This window comes from Rhincodon typus, chromosome 9 (assembly GCF_021869965.1).
Source record: "Rhincodon typus isolate 14 chromosome 9, sRhiTyp1.1, whole genome shotgun sequence".
In the NCBI taxonomy this organism is placed as follows: domain Eukaryota; kingdom Metazoa; phylum Chordata; class Chondrichthyes; order Orectolobiformes; family Rhincodontidae; genus Rhincodon; species Rhincodon typus.
The window spans coordinates 81,136,973-81,159,995 of NC_063340.1; the positions used below are offsets into that span (position 1 = coordinate 81,136,973).

Consider the following 23,023-nt stretch of genomic DNA (forward strand, 5'->3'; position numbering starts at 1 on the left):
CATGGGATGGGCCATTATGGACCAGATCTACAAGGCTTCACTGAAGCCCTGTGTAGTGGGTAACTGTGCTTTGTCAGCTGGTACCGCAGCTCCTTATCAAACAGCAAGACACATACAGCCAATGTGGCTAACCTTGATACCATCTAATGTTTCTGATTAAAAAGTACATGTACACATGGACAGATCAGTGCTGCCTAGAAATCATCCCACACAACAATCTGGGTCTCACATCTCTCCCCACACTGCACAGGCAACTCGAATGAGTCCAGCCCTCAAATAATGAAAGAACATTTTGGAAATTGCGACTTGGTAATGACAATGTTATATGCATAAAGCAATCTATAAAAACAGTAGACCTTGGGTTCACTTCTGGCCTAGGGACCTGTCACAAGGCCCTGCTTCTGCCACTCTGTCTGGTCTGAAGCACATCAGAAAAACACAAACAGAATAGAACTCTATAATTTAAAAAAAAACAAGTAGAAAAGAAACGCCAAAAATTTGCAATATCACTGCAAGAGTTTGATTAACAGGTGCAATAAATGTGCTGGGTACGTGTATTCATGTATGTGGACACACAGGTGTGTTGTTGTCATGCATGTATTTGTGTGCGTGTATATGTAAAAAAGACTGTGCCTATGTGTGTGTGGTGTGTGCATATATATATATAATGTATCTATACATACTTTATGTCAATGTTTGTGTGTGTGTGAGACTACACATGAAGGTGTCTATGCAAATATAAGTTTGCATATATGCATCTTTCAACGTATGTGTGTGTCAGCATGTGTGTACCTCCATGTGTACAGGTATATTTGAGAGTAGGTATTCACAGTGTGCGAGACAACAAGGTGTAGAGCTGGATGAACACAGCAGGCAAAGCAGCATCATAGGAGCAGAAAGGCTGACGTTTCAGGCCTAGACCCTTCATCAGAAATTCACAGTGTGCGTGTGTGTCTGTGTGTGTTGGAGAAAGTGCGTGTACCCACCTGGTCATAGAAGTGTGTGTGGAAACAGTTGGGAAATTTAGTGATGTAGTTAAATAATGCTAACATTCCCTGCTGCTGATACATTAATGCGTAATAAATATTTCTGCTCATGCTGCTGCTGCACCTTTCTGTTCTGCACCTAATAAAGTGAGTGGAGCCAGAAGTATGTGAGGAGTAGAGTACTTTTCCATTTGGCATGGTTTTTAATGGTTGGCATGGTTTAATGTCTGATTTCTCCCTCTTTTGCCCTGGGCAGCATGCTGTTTTGATAAATTTATACTTTCAAACAAGACTAGCTGTGTAGAGTTAGGACCAGCAAGGGATAGGATTGGTACAAGGATTGGAAATGCCTTACTGAGTGAGAGGCACAAATATGAGTTAACAGCAAGCAGTGACTGGAGTCTGAGAAATGGAAAAATTGGGAAATGGAAAATTGCTTGGCATTTAAACCAGTCATGTAAATAACGAAGGGACCATGTAAAAGCAACCCTGCCCCTCGATGCTTTCCTGAAATGTGTTCCTGGCACTGTCCTTGCAAACCTTCCCTGCATTCCCCGCACAGATGCCATGTCCATTTTACAATATGGAGAGTGGAATTGGTCGCCATACTGTGTGTGTGAGCAATCCACAGTTCATTACACACGTGGCATTAGCCTTCCAATTTTTCACATCTAGGCTTCCAGTAATAATGCTTTGAAAGATATGTATTAACTAAAGGAAGGCAGCACAGAGGGTGTTAAAAAGGCAATTCCTGCCTCACAGATTTGACAGATCTGAGGGAGTAACAAGGATGCAATGAGAAAGGAAATGCAGTGGGTTTTGTGGTAATTGTAACGAGGTCAGTCAGGTGGACCTCACAGAACATGAGTTCCCTGCTTGGGGCTGTTAACCTGGTCCAATCGGGGAAACCTGACTGACAGATATAAACAGGAGTGTCAGAAGTTCTGGTCACTCTGAGAGCTCACTCACATGTGCACAAGTAAATAAAAGGTGACTTAGTGACTGGATACCGGCCTCTATAGAGTTATTTCAGGTTTTGTATGAATGAACTTTCTAAAGGCCTTTTATAAGGCACCATAGGGAAGAAGATGAAGTCAATTAAAGCCCAGGTTTTGTAGACAGCACTGGTTTAAGAATGGTACTGAGTGTTGGCACCACTGGCAATGCAGTGGCTGCTGCTAGTATTACACCTATCCGAGACCAAGGATTTCCATTGGATTCCAGGCTGGAGGTGAGAGATAGGGTGAAGGAATAAGGAGGGTGAGAGGGCTGGGAGAGGTCCCAGTGGGCCCTTCTCCCCGATACCTCTGTCTGGACGCCTTTTAGTACGGAAATCAACATCCCTCCTCAGCACTCCCATGATGCCACAAGCAACCACACACAGGTTCACCAGTCACGGTCTCAAGGTGAGACCCCTGTCCCCTGTTGGGTCCATACCTGCTGCAGAAGGATATGGCCCGTCAGCAGGTATTAACTGCCCACTTTAAGGGCCTCAATGGGCTGCAGGCCTTCCACAAGCCTTCCCACCACAGCCTGAAATGGGATACAGGTGAGAGTGTGGCCAGTCATCAACCTCTCCCTGATTAAATATTCCCCAGCACCAATAGTGCCATGGGTGGGGAGGGCACAAACTCCCACTTACATGCACATTACTTACTACAGCCTTCCTCAATTGCCTCACACATTATGATGGGCACAAAACTCAGGGTAGGATTGGCAGAGAAAGGCGAGATAAAGGGGATCCTACAGCTAGATCCTTTGGCAATCAGCTCAGCCTCGGGCAGGTTCCGTTAGCTCTCCCTCACTCAAACCCAAGGAACTGGCTGGGGATACAGTGATGCTGATCACACCTTCAACACAGGATGATGTTTCCATAAGCTTTTCAGATGCAGAGGGTGGTCTTAATCTAGGAACTAATATCTGTGGAGCAGCCTAACTTCACAAGCAATTATTCAGTCCTCAGCACGTACCTGTCTATAAATGATTAGCAAAACACATAATAGACACAAAGCTGTAAATACTCTCTCGATCTAAACAATAGTCTGGTGAAGAAAGTGCTCCGTGGCCATTAATTAATTTTTGTTTTTGTAAGTGGACAGATTCATTTCACTCGTCTGTATTAGGTGGCTCACTGACCTGCAGCATGGAGGGGACGCTGGACTTTGCTAACCTGTTGCTAAGGGCTACTTCAGATTTCTCTACATGAGACGTGTCACTTTTAAAGGAAAGTGTCTCAAGGGAGATTGTTCAAAAGTATTTAAATACCAGTGTACTTCTTCATCACCCAAAACCAGCTGCAAATCGGGCCAATGCATGTCACTGGTTATTAATTCAAACTCTAAATTTCTGCCACTGATCATGGGTGCTGGCAAGGTTTGATCTCTGGTCAGTGTAGAGTTATCTGGTTGCACCTGGGCTAGCAGGAAGGAAAGAGTGCACCAATTTGACCTTGGTACTCCTATGCTGAGTGGGCTACTCTTCACTGAGGGAGGATGGGAGCCAGAAGGGATTTCCTCGGTTTCTCAGTCACTAGCTCAAGGTCACATACTGGGCACAGTGTATGTGTATCTGTTTGCACAGGTATGTTTAAGAGTATGTGTGCACGTTTGTGTGTAGGAGAAAGTGTGTGCATGTGCACATGTGTATATGCGTGTATCAGTACGTGCATACCTGCATGTACACAGACATACTTGAGGGTATTTACGGCACAACCTCAGAATAAGGAACCGCATATTTAAGACAGAGATGAGGAGCAATTTCTTCCCTCAGAGGGTAGTTAATCTGTGCAGTTCTTTACTGCAGAGAGCTGTCAAGGCTGGGTCATTAAATATATTCAAGGCTGATATAGACAAAATTTTTAATCAGTAAGGCAACCAAGGGTCATGGGGGAAAGACAGGAACATGGAGTTGAGATAACAAGGTGTAGAGCTGGATGAACACAGCAGGCCAAGCAGCATCATAGGAGCAGGCCAGCATCTGCAGTTCCTACTAACATGAAGTTGAGGATTACCAGACCAACCATGATCTCACAGAATGATGGAGTAGATTTGATGGGCCGATTGACCTAGTTTTACTCCTACAACTTGTGGTCTATGATCTTCACAAAAGCCAACACGTCAGAAATGATTGTTTCAGGAAAGGTGAAAGAAAAAAATGAGACTTGAGAATTTTTTCTTATGAAAGGAGTAGAGGGATGCAGATGAGCTAAAGTTGCATTTTTTTTTCTTCGTTAGGATGTGAGCATCATTGACTAGGCCAAAATTTGTGCCCATCCCCAAATACCCTCAAACTGAGCGGCATGCTGGGCCATTTCTGAGGGCAGTTAAGGGCCGACCACATTGCTGTGGGTCTGGAGTCACATGGAGACCAGACCAGGTAAAGGTGGCAGATTTTCTTCCCTAAAGGACATCAATGAATCAGATGATGTTTTTATCATAATTGATGATAGATTTATGGTCACCATTAACGAGGCTGGCTTTATTTTCCAGATTTATTAATTGAATTTAAAGTTCAACAATTGTCCTGATGGGATTTGAACCCATGCCTGTACAGCATTACTCCAGGGACAGTACCACAACGCCGCTGTCTCTCCAAGACAACTAAAAGCTTTGCCACCCCCACAGAGGCAATGGAAGGGTGAGGTGCACACAAGTGGCAAATAGCCCATTGATATTCATCATCTCAGCAGAGGTTAATGAAGTAATAGGACAGAGAATATGGAAAGGCTCAGGAATCTAACTTCAGGCACAGCAGATAGGGGGAGAACCATGAGAATGGGGACAGTCAACGCAGGGCTGAGGCTGTTGTATTTGAATGATCGCCTTGTTGGCGAGAAATTAAATTAAATCAACTGCAAGAAGTGATACTGAGTCAGAAGGTGCAGAATCTGTGTGGGTAGAGGTGAGGAACTGCAAAGGTAAAAGACCCTGATGAGAGTTATGCACAGGTCCCTGAGCAGTAATCAGGACATGAGGAAGAGAATAAATCCGGAGATAGAAAAAGCATGTCAGAAAGGCACTATTATAATAGTCATGGGGGATATTAATATACAAGTGAACTGGAAAAATCAGATTGGTAGCAGACCCCAAGCAAAGGAATCTTTGAATGTCTACAGAATTTTTTTTTTGGAGCAACTTGTGGTACAGCCCCCGAGTGAACAGGCGATTCAGGATTTGGTGATGTGTCATGAGGCAGTCATCAAGGAGCTTAAAGTGAAGGAACTCCGACAGGGTACTGACCATAATATGATAGACTTCACCCTGCAGTTTGAAAGGGAGAAGCTGGAATCAAATACAACTGTATTACAATCGAGTAAAGATAACGAAAAGACAGGAAGGAAAAGCTGGCCAGAGTTGATTGGAAGCGAAGTCTAGCAAGGAAGACAGTGGAGCAGCAATGGCAGGAATTTCTGGGGATAATTCAGGAGGCACAGGGGAAATTCATCCCAAGGAAGAAAAAGCATACGAAGGGGAGGGTGAGGCAACCATGGCTGACACGGGAAGTCAGGGACAGCATAAAAACAAAAGAAAAAGTATACAATGTGATGAAGATTAATGGGAAGCCAGAAGTTAGGGATCCATTTAAAAACCAGCAGAGGATGACTCAAAAAAACCAATAAGTGAGGAGAAGATGAAATATGAACTAGCTAGTAATATTGCAAGAGAGCTTTTAGATATATAAACAGTAAGAGAGGCAAGAGTGGACATTGGACTGCTGGAAAATAAGGCCTGAAGAAGTAGGAACGTGAAACAAGGAAATGGCGGAGTAACTGAACAGGTTCCTTGTATCAGTCTTCACTGTGGAAGACCAGCAGCATATCAGAACTTCAGGAGGGTCAAGGGGCAGAGGTGAGTGCAGTGGCCATCACTAAGGAGAATGTGATAGGGTGGCTGAAGGGCCTGAAAAACTTTACCCAGAGTGGAAGGTCTACATCCCACAGTTATGAAGAAGATAGCTGAGGAAATTGTGGAGCACTGTTGGTGATCTTTCAGGGATCATTGGAGGTCCTAAAGTATTGGAAAATGGCTAAAGTAGCACCCTGTTTTCAAAGGATTGGGAGGCAGAAGATGGGAAATTATAGGCCGATTAGCCTCAGTCATTGCTAAGGTTTCAGAGTCCATTATTAAGGATGGGATTGTGGAGTGCTTGGCAGTGCATCGTAAAATAGTACTGAGTCAGCACAGCATCGTCAGGGGGGATAATGCCTCACAAATCTGTTAGAATTCTTTGAGGAGATAACGAGCAAGTTAAACAAAGTGGTGGAAGTGATCATTTGGATTTTCAGAAGGCCTTTGATAAAGTGCTACACAGGAGTCTGCTAAATAAGATAAAAGCCCTTGCATTAGGGGAAAGGTAGTTGCATGGATAGAGGACTGGCAAATGGCAGAGAGAGGGGATGCTTTTCAGAACGGCAGCTGAACTATTGGAGTTCCACAGGGGTCAGAGCTGGGAATGTATAACTATTCACGTTATACATTAAAGATCTGGATGAAGGAACTGTTGCTAGGTTTGCAGATGACACAAAGTTGAGGAAGTGGGGAGGATGCTGAAGGACTTGCATAGGGTAGGAGAGTGGGCAAAGAAATCGCAGATGGAATTCAATGTGCCAAAGTGTGAGGTATGCACTTTGGTAGCAAGAATAGAGCCATAGAGTATTATCTAAATGGGAAATGCTTCGGAAATCTGAAACACAAAGGAACCTAGGAGTCCTAGTTCAGGACTCTCCTAAGGTCAACATACAGATTCAGCTGGCAGTGAAGAAGGCAAATACAATGTTAGCATTCATTTCAAGAGGGCTAGAATACAAGGGCAGAGATCTACTGCTGAGGCTGTATAAGGCACCTGTTAGACTTCATTTGAAATATTGTGGGCAGTTTTGGGTTCTGTATCTAAGGAAAGATGTGGAGGAGGTTTTCAAGAATCAGCCTGGGAATGAACAGCTTGTCATATGAGAAGTGCTTGAGGACTTTGGGTCTGTACTTGATGGAGTTTAGAAGGATGGGGGGCGGGGGATCTCCCTGAAACTTACAAAACACTTAAGAGCCCTGGACAGATTGCATGTGAACAAGATGATTTCAGTGTAAGAAAGACTAGGATCCAAGGACTAGGAGGTGGAATTTCTTCTGCCAGAGAGTGTGAAACTCACTGGTGCAGAGGGCTGTGGGGGTCAAGTCATTGAATATATTTGAGACAGAGATAGATAGGTTCTTGATTAGTAAGGGGATCAATGCAGGGGGAGAATGCAGGAGAATGATACAGCAGACTTGATGGGCTCCTATATCTTACAGTATTAACATCTGGGCCCTGATAAATAATGGACCATGACGCCCATTCCTTAAACAGCAAGTTGTGAAGATTGATAAAACACTGCCTTCAAGGGGCAGTGGACTAAGACCCATCAGGAACTTTCAAAAAGGAAATGGATAAACATGAAAAAGGAAACATATGGAGAAAGTGTGGGCTTGAGAGCAGGGAGACGGTGGAATCAATTAGAAAGCTTTTCCAATGAGCCAGCATGAGAACACTGGGACAAATGGCCCACTTCAGTGCTATAAGATTCCGCAGTTCTAAATAAATGAATTTTACAATAATCATTCCTTCAAAACACCACCATCTGCTCGCAAGGAGCCCTGGAACATTCAGCCATGGGTATTTTCATCTCATAGATGAAGCTCCAATCTTCTTCCAATTCATCTCAATGAAATTTGAAAGGTCAAAACTGACTCCCATTGCGAAGCAGACAGGAACTTAGACAGAGTGCTCACTAAGCTGGTGTGGTGTTCGCTTCAACTCCAGAGATTTACCACCACAGAATTTGATCTTTGATTATGGTTTGTCTTCCTCCCTGCACATCCATTGGTGATAACCAGAGGCCATCCCATAAACAAGAGAATGACCGTCTGGATCCCTTTCCTAGACCTAAACCAGCTTCAGAGGAAGCTGGAGGGGAACATTTATCCTTGCCATAATCTTGTTAAACCATCACACACCGTAACTAAGAGAGAATGCCAAGGCTTGTGGAACATATGGCAGGGAGTTGGCCATTCAGCCCCTCAATAAATCACTGCAATCTCTCCTTTTAACTTCATTCAGTTGGGCCTCCTTAATCCTCAATACCATTTCCAAACAAATATCTAGAAATCTCAGTTTGTAAGGCTCAATTGATGCCTCAGCATTTTGGGGGAGGGAGTTCCAGATTTTCACTGCCCTGTGTGGGAAGAAATGCTCCCTATTGTCAACCTTGAAGGACCAGGGTTTAATTTTGAGTTTCTGCCCTGTTCTGCCCTGACTTCCCCACCAACCCCTGGCTCCCCACCAAAATGCCCCATTCCCCCACTACCTCTTCCCACCCCAGTGGAATCAGTTCCTCTCTATTTGTCACATTGTGTACTCTGATCATCTTAAACCCTCAGTCAGAGCACCCCCTAAATCTCCTACACTCAAGCCTGGGTCTATGCAGCTTACTAACTCTCTCAGGAAAGTTCGGAGTGTTTCGCATAAGTACTGAGCTTGTTTGATGCTTGGGGAACCGTAGATATAAGGAGGTAATTGCAGAGCTCAGTACCCTAGCAGCTGTAGGCAGAGCTGACAGCAATTAAAATTCGGGGGATTGCACAGATATCTCAGAGAGTTGTAGAGCTGGAGGAGCTTACAGAGGTAAGGATGAGTGTGACCATGAAGGGATCTGAAAACAAAGACGAGAATTAATAATCAAGCATGGGTCAGCGAGCACTGAGGGTGATGGGTGAATGGGACTGAATGTGAGTTAAGTCATGGGGCAGCAGAGTTTAGGATGACCTCATAACGAAAAGTGGAAAGTGAGGTGGAGAAACGGAGATACAAGAGACGGTTGTCTAGATTGTTAGACTAATGCAGCTGAGGACACAGCCACCCAAGGTGAATCCAATAAAGTCAGTGACATGCAAGAGACCAGAATTGGAGTTAGGCTAGGGCCTCAGAGGATTAGAAGTACGGAGAAGGGGGCAAGGGCCTGGAGGCATTTGTAAACAGTTTAAAAACAAAGTATTGCTTCAGCTGGAGACAATGTAAGTCAATTAAGTGCAAGTGAGGATGGGGAGGTATGTATATACTTGTGTGTGTATACATCTTTGTGTGTTGTATCTGTGTGTGTCTGCATATGTGTCTGTGTGTCTATGTGTGTACATGTGTATATGCATGTCTGTATATTTGTGTGTCTGCATGTATTTGTGTGCACATGTGTCTGTATGTGTGTGTCTGTGTATGTGACTGTATGTATGTTTTGTCTATGTGTCTGTGTGACTTTGTGTATGTGTGAGCATGTCTGTGCATCTGTGTATGTGTCTGTCTATGTGTGTTTGTATATGCATCTGTCTGTGTGTGTGTGTTTGTGTGTGTTATTGTATGTTCGTCTCTGTATATGTCTGTCTGTGTGTGTGTATGTTTGTATGCATCTGTTTGTATCTGAATGTTTGTGTGTGTGTGCGCGTCTGTGTTTGTGTGTGCATATGTGTTTGTGTGTGTGCGCGCGTCTGTGTTTGTGTGTGTGTGTGTGTTTCTGTGCATTTGTTTATGTGTGTGTGTTTGTTTATGTGTGTCTGTGCATATTTACATGTGCGTGTGTGCATGTTTATGTGTGTGTGTTTATGTGTGTGTGCATGTTTACACACGTGTGTGTGCATGTTTACGTGTGTGTGTGTGTTTATGTGTGTGTCAACATGCCTGTGTGCGGCATGCACCTAACAAACACTTACTGGGTAGGGATACAGCGTCACACCATTTGTCCTGGAGACAGACCACGTTCCTTCCAGGTACTGATGGGCCTGGATGGCAACGGAGCTCAGGATGTTGCCGTTGCTGGGACTGGTGGGCATCTGCAGGCCAGCCTTGGTGACCGAATGCCCAGGAGACCCGCTCTTCTTCTCTGCCCCTCCGACGATGCCCAGTGAATTGGGCTTGCCTCCGTGCTTATTGGTCAAGAAGCTGGCATAGGTGGTGGTGGCAGCATAAGCGGCGGGGACGAAGGCCCATTCTCGAGAGGACTGCAGGCTGCCGATGTTGCGCGAGCCCACCAGCGAGGGGATGTTGGAGAGGGGCGGCGGGGAGCCTGGCAGTGGGTCATACTGCTCCAATGTAGCTGCTTGCTCCAGTGTCTGCACCATCTGGATAGCTTCCTGCTTCAGCTGGTTGAGGTGGGTGGCACAGATATCACACCGGTTGTCACGTTCGTTCCAGGATTTGCGGGTGGTGTTGGGCACCTGCAGCTTGTCGTGGATCAGAGCAGAGAAAGCCGGGTCCTGCGAACAAAAACAAGGAGGTGCTACATTAATGGAGAGAGCGGTATACAGCTTCGACTGTTCAACAAAGAACTTGCATTACCCAACATCTTAATTCCCACACCACCCCCCGAACCTCTCAGCTAATGAAGTAGTGAAGTGCCATCGCCACAGTAACATGTCAGCCAATTTATACACAGCAAGCTCCCGCTAATAGCGATGACTAACGATTGCATCACCAGTTGCCTTAGTGACGTCAATTGAAGGATAAATATGGGTCAGGGCAACATGGAGAACTCCCTTGCTCTGCTTCAAAAGTGGTATTCTTCAAAATAGCATCATTTCCATTCACCCGAGAGGGTAGATGGCACCTCGGTTCAGGATAGCACCTTGGATAATGCAGTGCTCCCTCAGCGTCAAACACCAGACAGGTGCTGGGCCAACGTCCAAGCATATAATTTTCCAGTCAGAACTTTATTCCAATTCACACACCACAAGACTTCAACACACTCCCCGTACAGAAAATACCCGTATTATTCATACACATAAATCTATATTCAACCAGTTCTCTCCCGATTATCACTTCATTAATAACACCGCACCATCAGCTGTTTCGGAATCCCTGCCAGGCCCTACTCAGTGTCGCTCCATGGTATCCACCTGAATGTTGTGCTGACAAAGCTGGACTGGCACTATGAAAGGCTTTAGCAGCGGCATCCGTTGTTAGACCAATTAACAAATTATTCTGACTTTCAGCTCAGTCTTCTCCATCAAGCAGAGTCTACGAACCAAAGAACATTCATTTAGGTAAAGCGCTCAACTGACATCACTCCCAATTATCGGTGTTACATGGGGATCAAGATCCTCCCCTCGTGTCAGAGTGAGGGCATCATTCCTGTTGGAAACTGAGGCCTATTTAGAACACAACACCAGAGCACTAAAATCAGGAGCAGAAACACACTATTAGGCCCCTCAAACCTGCTCCACCGTTCGATAATATTATGACTGATCCAATTGCAACCCTAACACCACTGTCCACTGTGCATTCATATAACCCTTGACTCTTCTTGTCAAACAAAAATCTGTCCAGCTCAGTCATGGATAGTTTTCAAAGCCTAGCCTCCACAGTTCTAACGGAAGGTCACTGGACTCAAAACATTAACGCTGTTTTTCTCTCAACAGGTGCCGCCAGACCTGGTGAGTTTCTTCAGCACTCTCATTTTTATTTCAGATTTTCAGCTTCCCCAGTTCTTTGCGTTGACCCCACCGTTCTCTGTGGGCAACAGAATTCCACAGACAAACCACCCTCTGAGAGATACAAATTCTTTCGTGCTCTCTCAAATGGGAGACCTCTAATTTTAAACGTGTCCCCTTGTTCAGGACTTGCTCACGAGGGGAAATACCCTTTCAGCATCTACCTCTTGAGTGCTGGAAGCACAGTTATTGATTACCTTTAAGGTGCCATGATGACATTGATATAGAAGCAGAGGTAGGCCATTCAGCCCTTCGACTCTGCTCTATCATTCAAAAAGGTCATGGCTAATCTGATAATCTATCATTTTTCCACAACCCAATTCCCTTATTGATTAAAAAATGACTGTCTATCTCTTCCTTGAATATACTTAACAACCCAGCCTTGACAGCCCTCTGTGGTAACGAATTTCACAGATTAACAATCCTCCCAAACATGAAATTCGTCCTCATCTCTTTCTTAAATGAATGACCCATTATTCTGAGATTTTGCCTCTGAACCTAGATTCTTCCACAAGGGTACACATCGCTTTCTATCATTTATATAAATGATTTGGATGTGAACATCGGAGGTATGGTCAGTAAGTTTGTAGGTGACACCAAAATTGGAGGTGTGTTGGACAAAGAAGAAGGTTACCTCAGAGTACAATGGGATCGTGATTAGATGGTCCAATGGGCCGAGGAGTGGCAGATGGAGTTTAATTTAGATAAATGTGAGGTGCTGCACTTTGGGAAGACAAATCAGGGCAGGACTTATACACTTAATGGTAAGGTGCTGGGGAGTGTTGCTGAACAAAGAGACCTTGGAGTGTAGGTTCATAGTTCCCTGGAAGTGGAGTCATGGGAAACAGGGTAGTGAAGGCATTTGGTATGCTTGCCTGTATTGGTCAGTGCATTGAGTATAGGAGTTGGGAAGGCATGTTGCGGCTGTACAGGACATTGGTTAGGCCACTTTCAGAATACTGCGTTCAATTCTGGTCTCCCTGCTATAGGAAAGATGTTATGAAACTTGAAAGGGTTCAGAAAAGATTTACAAGGATGTTGCCAGGGTTGGAGGTTTTGAACTACAAGGAGAGGCTGAATAGGCTGGGGCTATTTTCCTTGGAGCATTGGAGACTGAGGGGTGACCTTATAGAGGTTTATAAAATCATGAGGGGCATCAATAGGGTGAATAGCAAAGGTCTTTTCCCCAGGGTACGGGAGCCAAACTAGAAGGCATAGGTTTTAGGTGAGAGGGCAAAGATTTAAAAGGGACCTGAGGGGCAACTTTTTCACGCAGAGGGTGGAGTGTGTATGGAACGAGCTGCCAGAGGAGGTGGTAGAGGCTGATACAATTACAACATTTAAAATGGATACATGAATTGGAAGGGTTTAGAGGTGTGTGGGCCAAATACCGGCAAATGGGACTGGATTAATTTAGAATAGAATAGAATAGAATCCCTACAGTGTGGAAACAGGCCCTTCGGCCCAACAAGTCCACACCGAACCTCAGAGCATCCCACCCAGACCCATTCACCTATAACCCATCTAATCTACACATCCCTGAACACTACGGGCAATTTAGCATGGCCAATCCACCATAGCCTGCATATCTTTGGACTGTGGGAGGAAACTGGAGCACCCGGAGGAAACCCACGCAGACACAGGGAGAATGGATATGATATCTGATATTATGGACAAGTTAGGCCAAAGGATCTGTTTCCATGTTGTACGTCTCTATGACTATGACTATGACTCTATAACGTCTCCACATCTAGCCTGCCAAGTCCTTGCAGATTTCAATAAAGTCGCCTTTTGTTCTTTAAATTTCAATGAATACAGGCCCAACCTCCCTTCCCTAGACAGTCCCTCCATACCTGGTATCAGCCCAGGAAACCTTCTTTGGACTGCCTCCAACGTCAGTACATCTTTCCTTAGATAAGGGGCCCAAAACTGAATTCCCATTGAATAGCAGGCCAGGCTCAAGAGGCTGCCTGGACAATTCCTGCTCCTATTTTGTACCTTCCCAGCAGGCCACTGGGTTGCGTCAAACAATTCCCTACTTGCCATGATTCGAAGTGTTATCAGGCGAAATGGGGGGGATGGGCACGGTGGGGGAATCAGAATAAAATGAAGGCACGATGATGATGTGGGTGTGAGCAGCTCTGTAATTATAGCCAGAAGGTCAGGAACTCTGAGAGACTGTTAATTAGGGTCTGCTGCAAGGGCCTTATAAATCTAGACAGTTAAGGGTTTTTTGGCAAATGAAGCCAAGCTGCTCACTTGGAAGACAAGTGGTCCAGCTATTGCTTAAAACTGTTACTACTTTATGGTGGTTGTGCCTCTAACTAACCCCCAGTCTGCAGTTGCAACCACCTGGAATCCATTTACTGAAAAAGACTTGTAACCCTGACCTCTGCTCACAACATTGAGGCTTGTAAACACCAAACTCTATCCCCAGGTTTCCAACCCTCCCATCCCCAGGAGCGAAGAACCCATCACCAGACCTCTGCTTCAGGAGATTTGTGGGTTCATCGAGATCTTTTACTTGAATTTCATTGAAAAATTTCTAAACAGTTATTCAATATTCCCTGGAAATGAACAATGAACTCAGCGGCTTGTAGGATGCAGACTGTAGTGTGGTGGTAATATCACAGGATTAGTAATCGAGGGGCCCAGGTTAACTTCAAATCCCAACAGTGGAATTTAAAATTCAATTAATAAATCTGGAATGAGAAAGCTAATTGGATGCTAATTATCATTCTTCTGTTATTAAAAACCCAGCTGGTTTGCTGAAGCCCTTTAGAGAAGGAAATCTGCTATCCTTACTCCAGAAAGGGATTGACTCAGAAATGGCATAAAAGTCAGATCACAGAGTTGCTGAGGCCATTCAGCCCATCGTTCCCTCACTGGTTCTATTACCTAGCACCAGTCTCCAGCTTTCTCCCCTTATCCCTGCACACCATTCCTGTCCAGATAATCATCCAACGGCCTCAAGGTCAGATGTAAGAGTGAGTAGCATGGAGTGTGTACAACAAGTGGCTAGTGTTAGGGGTTGAAGAGTTTAGGCAATTCACTCCCATCTTCTTGCTCCCTGCTGCTTAGTCATCAAGTGGAGATAGACAAGTGCAGCATGGAGGGTAGCTGGACTGAGTTTGGAGACGTTAATCCACACATTGTCAAACAGTTGGCACGGTTAAATCAAGTCATCTTCTCTACAAGTTACAACAACAGATTCGACAAGGAGTGCTGGAGGTTAAGAGAGCTTACAGAATAAGGGACAAAAATGCTTTACCATGTACTAAACATCTGTGAAAAGACAATATTTATCTGCACCTTCAAATCGACAATGAATCAGCTATTGAGTCCTACAGAAAATTGGGCTTTGGAATAATAGAACCGGAAAAGAACTACTGCAAGAAGATAGAGCCAAGTGTTGCACATATATCATTGATCAAGACCAGTTAACAATGGGAAACAAATCTGACCTTGCTGGCCATATTCACATCCATTCAAAGAATAATATAAAAAAAATACAGACTCCATTCCAAGGAGAACAGGATTTTGGAGAATGGGCAAACAGTTGGCCAATGGTGGGAGTGCATGGGTGCAGCATTGGAGGTCATATGATGAAATCTCCAGGAATCTATCCTCCCAGAGTTGGCACTCTAACTTCAGATTATCGGACATCCTCCATAACTTCAGATTATCGGACATCCATCTCTGCTGATAGTGACCCAGTCAATTCTGCTCAATTTTCCTTTGATGTTTTACCATTTCGGATCCACCCCGCAGTTGAATCAAAACCATACTGAACCCATACCGCCCCGTCCTCTCAACCATGCCATAACCTGCACCTCTTCCTGTTCCTGTGCTCGTTGATCAACACTGTCTTCTGGTCAAGCAACATCTCAATCCACTCAGACCCTGAACCACCGTTCCATCTCTGGGGATTCTAGCATGTGTCAACGCACCAAATAAAAGCAAGCTTTTTCCATGTCACCCTCTCACACCCTTCCCACTGCGCAAACCCCTGACTTTCTCATTTCCTTTACTCTTCCAAGTCTTCATGCCTACTCCATCCTTTACACTGCCCCTTCCCCATACATACACATACATGCACATGCACATACACCCACACATATATACATAGTAGTATACGCACACATGTACTTTACACATGCAAACACCTATACACAAGAATGCCCACACACACGCACACACACACAAATGCACACACACGCACAAGACACATGAAGTGGTTGCGCATAACTCCTTTCCTTCAAGTAAGTGTTTAATTTTGAAACCTCTTCCCATCTCTAGGTGAACACACAGAGAGTGCTCGAGCTGTCTTTGTTTCCAATATTATTTACCATTCCCCTCTCCTTCCACAGCGCAGCCACCACCAGGCAAGGGGTAAAGCATTTAAAGGTGTTCACACTCAGAGCAGGCTCCACAGCAGTCATTACTGCTTCAGAGATCACAATCCCTAAAGTGAGGTTGTGACTCACAGTTTAGGAAGCCCTGACTCTCCGCTTACTATCTCATCAATAGCAAGGAACCAAAGGCAGAGATTTCATTCTTCTCCTGCTCTCCTTTCTCCCGGTCACTCCCTCTTTCTGTCCTGCTCTCCTGTTTACTCATCACTCTCTTTCTCTCTGTCTCCACCTCTCTGGTCACTCTCCCTTTCGCTCTGTCCTACCACTCTCTCTCTCTCTCCTTCACTGTTTCACTCTCTCTCTCTCTCTGTGATGCTGTTCGGCACTCCCACGTGTGTTCGCACCATCCATTACCCATTTCAAACCAGCCAGATTGGTGAGGGTTTTGTTAGCTGAACAATCCTGAAGGCCGAAATGAGAACCAGATGCTTCCTCAACCACAATCAACAGAGCCACGGGAAATAAAAAATATCTCAAGGAGCCAATTTTAATTATTGAATAGACAGCATGGTGGCTGGAATTTTAAGTGTTAATTATTAAACGTGAGATTTATGGATATAATGTATAATGGTGCATAAAGGGACATTAATTATTGATGCCGAAATTTGCCCCCAGGGCCTTCCAGCAAAACTGACTGAAATCCCAATTAATCAGCCATTGAGTCGCGCCATCTTCTACCTGAACAGACAGCCTACCCCAAGGAGCATAAGCCCTTCTCCTTGTTAGATCCTGGCAAACAAATGCTAACATCCTAAGAAGGGTTGAGCGTCTGCGTTAACGATCTATTTAACCCTGTCCTGTATCAGCTTTGTCTTTCCGGGATAAACTCCTGGAGACACAAGCAGAAGGCCACCTCGGAAGTGTACCCACTCTGGTATGTCTGCTTAGGCCCTCTGGATCATTCTAGAAACTGGCTGAGTAACCAGAGAGATAGGGAGCTCATTCTTTTGTTGCAGCAAGTTGTTGTGATCTGGAACAAACAAGGTCACAACAATCAAGAGATAGTAGGAACTGCAGATGCTGGAGAATCTGAGATAACAAGGTGTAGAGCTGGATGAACACACCAGGCCAAGCAGCATCAGAGGAGCAGGAAGGCTGACGTTTCGGGCCTAGACCCTTCTTCAGAAAGGGTCAACAATCAAGAGCAGGAGTATACCATTCAGTCCCTTGGGCCTGCTCCACCTTTCCTTATGATCATGGTTGACCTGGTTTTGTGGCTTGACTTTCACTTTACGGTCTGGCACCAACAACCCTTGACTTCCTCCCTGATCAGGAATGTACCTACTGCAGCTTTACACATTCCATGGTCCAAAGAGGTGGGACTTAGATATCTGCACAATTGGCTGGCTTGTGAGGTGATGGCTATGTTAGGGCCCATAATTTAGAGAATGTAGTAATTTTGGGGGGGTGGGGGGGGCGGTGGGTTAGAATTACAGGGCGGAAGGTGGTGATAGGAAAGATGGAGAGTTAAAAGCAGAGGTGGTGAGAGAGTGGGGCCAAGGGGGAGTTGATGACTGAGGTGAAAATTATGAATTTGAGTTACTAACATATAATTAAGAACAACATTAGGCCACTCAGCCCTTTGTTGTCTACTCCACCATTCAATAGGCTCATGGCTGCTCTGGTTTTAACCTCGATTGTATATTCCTGAACATCCCTGATAATCTTTCACCCCCTTGGTAATCAAGAATCTATCTCTGCCTTAAAAAAAATTTCAAGATTCTGCATCCATTATTGCTTTTTGACGAAGGGAATTTCCAAACACACACAACCCTCTGAGAGAAAAATGTCAGCTCACCTTAATCTTAAATTATCTTTTATTTTTAACCTTTGACCCCTATTTCTAGATTCTCCCATGAAAGGAAACATCCTTGTCACATCCACCTGGTCAAGTCTTCTCAGGACTTTTTATGTTTCAAGTAGGTCACCTCTCCCTCTTCTAAACTCCAGAGGATACAGGCCTAGCTGGTCGAGTTTTTCCTCAAAATGCAACCTGCTGATTCCAGGTATTAGTCCTGCTCTGAACTGCTTCCATCGCATTTACATCCTTCTGTTAAGTACAGTGACCAATACCGTGCATTGAAAATCAGATGCAGTCTTACTAATGCCCTGAATAATTGAAGCATAAACTCCCTACTCTTGCATTCAATACCCCTCATAATAAAGCAGATAACATTCTGTTAGCGTTCCTGTACACTTGCTGCACCTGCATACTAACCTTGTTGGGGGTGGGTAGGATGACCTAATAAATTGGTGAGCACTAGGGGAGGGGTGCAATGACTGGGTGGGAGCTGAACTGAGGTGGGTTACAGGGAAGCGAATTTGTGAGCGAGATATGATTTTACAACAACCTGGCATATTAGGTGCTCTCTTTATTCAAGGGAGTCAAAGATTATGGGAGTGGGGGGTGGGTGGGAATGGGGCGTTGAGGTGAGAAAGTGGAGTTGAGGCCCCAATCAAATCAGCCATGATCCCATTGAGTAATGGAGCAGCTTTATGGGGCCTAATGCGCGCCCCCCCAACCTCATTCCTAATTTGTATGCGCATATTTCAGCTCTGCAGATTGATTAAATCCCCCCACAGAGTTATACAGCACAGAAACAGACCCTTTGGTCCAACTTGTCTGTGCTGACCAGATATCCTAACCTGACCTAGTCCCATTTGCCAGCATTTGGCCCATTTCCCTCTAAACCCTTCTTAGTCATGTACCCATCCAGGTGTCTTTTAAATGTTGTAATTGTACCAGCCTCTACCACCTCCTCTGGCAGCTCATTCCATACACACACCACCCTCTGCGTGAAAAAGTCACCCCTCAGGTCCCTATTTAAATCTTTCTCCTCTCACCTTAAACCTCTTCCCTCTAGTGTTGCACATCCCATCCTTGGAGAAAGACCTTGGCTATTCACCCAATGCAAGCCCCTCATGACTTGGTCACCTCGCCCTCTCCTAGTCTGGAAAACAAATACCTAGCCAATGAATCTGCTCATCCAAATATCTGTGAAAGGCAAAGGCAAAAGATAAGGTTGAGAAGGCAGCTTGAGGAGCGGACGCTACACTAACCTGCGCCCTCCAGATATCATCTCCCGGCCGTTAGACGGAAGACACTGGTGTCGGGGAAGTCACTTCAAAGGTGCTCCGCAAATCCACGGGCAAACTGTTAGCCACTGAAATGATCTCAAAGGCCAGCGTCAAAGGCATTATCCCATACCTGTCACAATCACTTCAAACTCCTACTTGTGCTTGAACCCCTGCCTCCTCAGTGTTCGAGTGAGCTTCCATCGATCAGAACACAACTGGCTGCTCTAATGAACAGACTCTGCCTGTCGGAGGGTCATCTCCGACATCCTCGCGTACAACAGCTACAGCCGCCATCTCGGACAAGGGGCCAACGCACAGGGAGCAATTAATTCCCTCCTGCTGCAGTGGTTCTTCGTCCCTGGGGTTCTGACCCCAGTACATTTTCAATCACTGTTTGATGGAAGCCTGCGACAGGACGTCACATAGCATGGTGGCCTGCTACTCCACTCAGACAACACATAACCCTCACACAACACCCAGCTTTTCCTGAGCAATTCAAACGAGGACAATGTCCCACGATGGGCTCGAATCCAATCACCTGGTGTGGGCTTAGGGACAGGCAATAAATGCTGACCCGGCCAGCGATGCCCATGTCATGTGAACAAGCAAAAACAAACATGCAACAACTCAGCCATTGGCAATATGGATATCATCACAAGCTGGAAGAAAAGGTGAGAAAGGCTTGAATTTCTAGCGTGCCTTTCGAGATGCCAGAACGTCCCAAAGTGGATTCTGGATCAATCAACATTTCTTGATTTGTAGTCATCATTGTAATGCAGGAAAAGTAGCAGCCAATTTGTAAGCAGTAACAACAATTCAATCCGACTCTAATCATGCTCCTTGAGCAGTAAATATTGACCAGGACTCCTCTGCTCCATTTCAAAATACCGTTTTTCACATCAACCTAAGGGGGGAATAAAAGGCTCACAATTTAATGTCTCATTTGAGAACTGACACCTCAAACAGAACTGAGCTGATGTTTCGGGTCAGGACCCTTCTTCTCGACCCGAAACATCAGCTTTTCTGCTCCTCTGATGCTGCCTGGCCCTGCTGTGTTCCTCCAGCTCCACACCGTGTTATCTCTGACTCCAGCATCGGCAGTTCCTACTGTCTCCAAACAGAGCTGAGCCCTGTCAGTACAACTCCGAGAATGTCAGTCACTGTTTTAGCTCAGCTCTCTGGATTGGGACTCGTAAACAATAGTCACGTACCCTGAAAGTGAGAGTTAACACGCTTGGAAATGGTTTCTTTTCTGCATTTACAGCCCCTCAAACTGTCAGAGAGAACACCAGGATGGGAGGATGGAATGGAAGGATGTTGAACATGCCTCTGTCAATTCTTGTCAAGTCATTCCTGGTCTCTCCCAAACCCAGGGTTGCAGAGTGCTGATTATCCACCTCATGGCAACTGAGGGATGGAGCAGTTGGTAAGTGAAGACAGAGTCAATCTCCTCTACAACCCATGCACCCCCAACTCCTAAAGCCTAATTCAGACCACTCAATAACCCAGTCAACATCACTGCCCACTCAGGCAACAAAACACAATTATATCTAAGTTCTGACTGGAGTTGCCACCTCTGATAAATCTATTCCTGGAGGTCTCATCACATGAAACATATGAACAAGGAAGAAACGCAAGAACCCTGCCCTTCAGGCCCACCCTGCCATTCAATGAGACTATGGCTGATCTGATTTTAACATCAACTCTACATTCTTCCTTTCCCTATATTCCAGCTTCAGTTGGCCAATAGGAACAGACAAAGGCCATAGAGCTCATTGAGCCTGCTCCAACATTCAAACAGATTGTAGCTGTTTATCTCCCTCAATACCACTATCTCCATATCCCTGAATATAGTTCGTCTTCAAAAATCTATCAATTTCTATCTTGTACATGCTGGCTGATGGCGCTTCTACAGTACACAATATGAACATAATTTACCAACAATTACAATGTGCAACTTATAATATATTGGAAAGCAATGTTTTAGGAAACGTATTTTAACAATGTGGCATCGACATTCTGCCACTCCAACCATCATGGGTAAGACAACACTTGTAAGGCCACTTTTGGAATACAGCATTAAATTCTGATCTCCCTGCTATAGGAAAGATGTTAAACTTGAAAGGATGCAGAAAAGATTTAAAAGGATGTTGCCAGGGTTTGGAGGGTTTGAGCTACAGGGAGAGGCTGGAGAGGCTGGGACTATATTCCCCGGACCGTCGGAGGCTGAGGACTGACCTTATAGAGATTTATAAAATCATGAGGGGCATGGCTATGGTAAACAGCCAAGGTCTTCCTAGGATAGGGGAGTCCAAACTAGAGGGCATAGGTTTAAAATGAGAGGAGATAGATTTAAAAGGGACCTGAGGGGCAACTTTTTCACGCAGAGGGTGGTGCGTGTATGGAATGAGCTGCCAGAAGAAGTGATGGAGGCTGGTACAATTACAGCAATTAATAGGAATCTGGATGGGTACATGAATAGGAAGGATTTAAAGGATATTTAAATTGGAGAGGGCTCAGAAAAGGTTTAGAGGGATGTTGCCAGGACTGGAGGGTCTGAGTTCTGGGAGAGGCTGAATAGCTTGGCACCTTTTTCCCTAGAGTGTCAGAGGTTGGGTGGTGACATTACAGAAGTTTATAAAATCATGAGGGACATAAATAAGGTGAATAGCAAAGGTCTTTTCCTTAGGGTAGGGAGTTCAAAACTAGGGCGCATATTTTTAGGGTGAAAGGAGAAAGATTTGAAAGGGACCCGAGGGGCAACATTTTCCCACAGAGGGTGGTTCATATGTGGAATGAGCTGCTAGAGAAAGTGTTAGAAACAGGTACAGTTACAATATGTAAAAGACATTTGAACAGTATATGCACAGGAAAGGTTTAGAGGGATACGGGTCAAATGTTTGGCAAATGGGACTAGTTTAGTTTGGGAAACTTGTTTGGCATGAACGAGTCGGACCATGCTTTATAACTCTATGACTAGGCCTGTTGCATCTTCTATGACTGACTTATGTTCAGTATTTTGAGGGACTCTGTTGTTATTATAAAGATACAATATATTTTAGGTAATTATGCTTATGGCGGAAGGAGAGGGCAGAACACAGAAGGAGATTAATTGTCATGCATTCAATAAATAACTGATGTAGTTTTATTTGCTGAGGGCTCCCAGTACTTCCTGGCTGAAGTGGAATGAGGATAACAACAGCACAATTAAATCTGCCATCACCACAGTGAATAATCTACAGGAGGTTAAAAGGGCTGACGCGAGGAGAAGGTGCTGCATGATCACAGGAGATTTGAGCCTCTACTTTTAAAGCAGTGATGTTTACTGCCACTCAACCCTTCCCCCTCCCTATATGCATTCATTTCATTTCACAAGATAAGGATCCAGGTGTACAACCTTCTCCTGTTTGCAGGGAAGATATCACTCTATGTCTCTGGTCTACACTGACTGCCATTTCTGAGTTACCGACCTCTCACTGGGAGCAGCTTCTCAGGGCCTACAGCACTTTCAACATTATAAAGTGCCAAATGTCCCTTACCATCCATGTCCAGTAAAAACAACTTACATTTATATAGCACCCTTACCATAATACGTTGTCGCAAGACAATTCGCAGAGTTACTAGATGATATTCAGCAACAAAGGCGATGCTGGGTCTAGTCAAAACTTGGCCAAAGAGGTAGGCTTGGAAGTTTGCAAGGAGGGAAGTGAGATAGAGCGATGGAGAGAAGGAATTCCAAAATTTGGAGCCTAGACAGCTGAAGGCACGTCCGTCAATGACGGAGCAAGTTTTATTCACTCATGGGATTTAGGTCTCACTGGCTGGGCCAGGCAATCATTACCATCCCAAATTCCCCTTAAGAAACTGGGGGTGCCTTCTTGAACCATTGCAGTCCACATGGTGAAGGCATATCTCCCCCAGTGCCTGTAGGAAGGGGCTTCCAGGATTTTGACACGGCAACAGTGAGGAACAGCAATGAATTTCCAAGTCTGGATGGTGAGTGTCTCGGAGGGGACCTGCAGCTGGTGGTAGTCCC

General features: G+C 45.0%; 1 protein-coding gene across 1 annotated transcript in view; it reads right to left on the bottom strand.

Moving 5' to 3' along the window:
• The window catches only part of kif26ba (kinesin family member 26Ba), a 319,220-nt gene that overhangs the window by 209,293 nt on the left and 86,904 nt on the right, over positions 1–23,023 (bottom strand). The window contains exon 3 of the mRNA XM_048601408.1: positions 9,719–10,261. Within this exon, the coding sequence (XP_048457365.1) occupies positions 9,719–10,261 (543 nt within the window). The remainder of the gene's footprint in view (positions 1–9,718; positions 10,262–23,023) is intronic.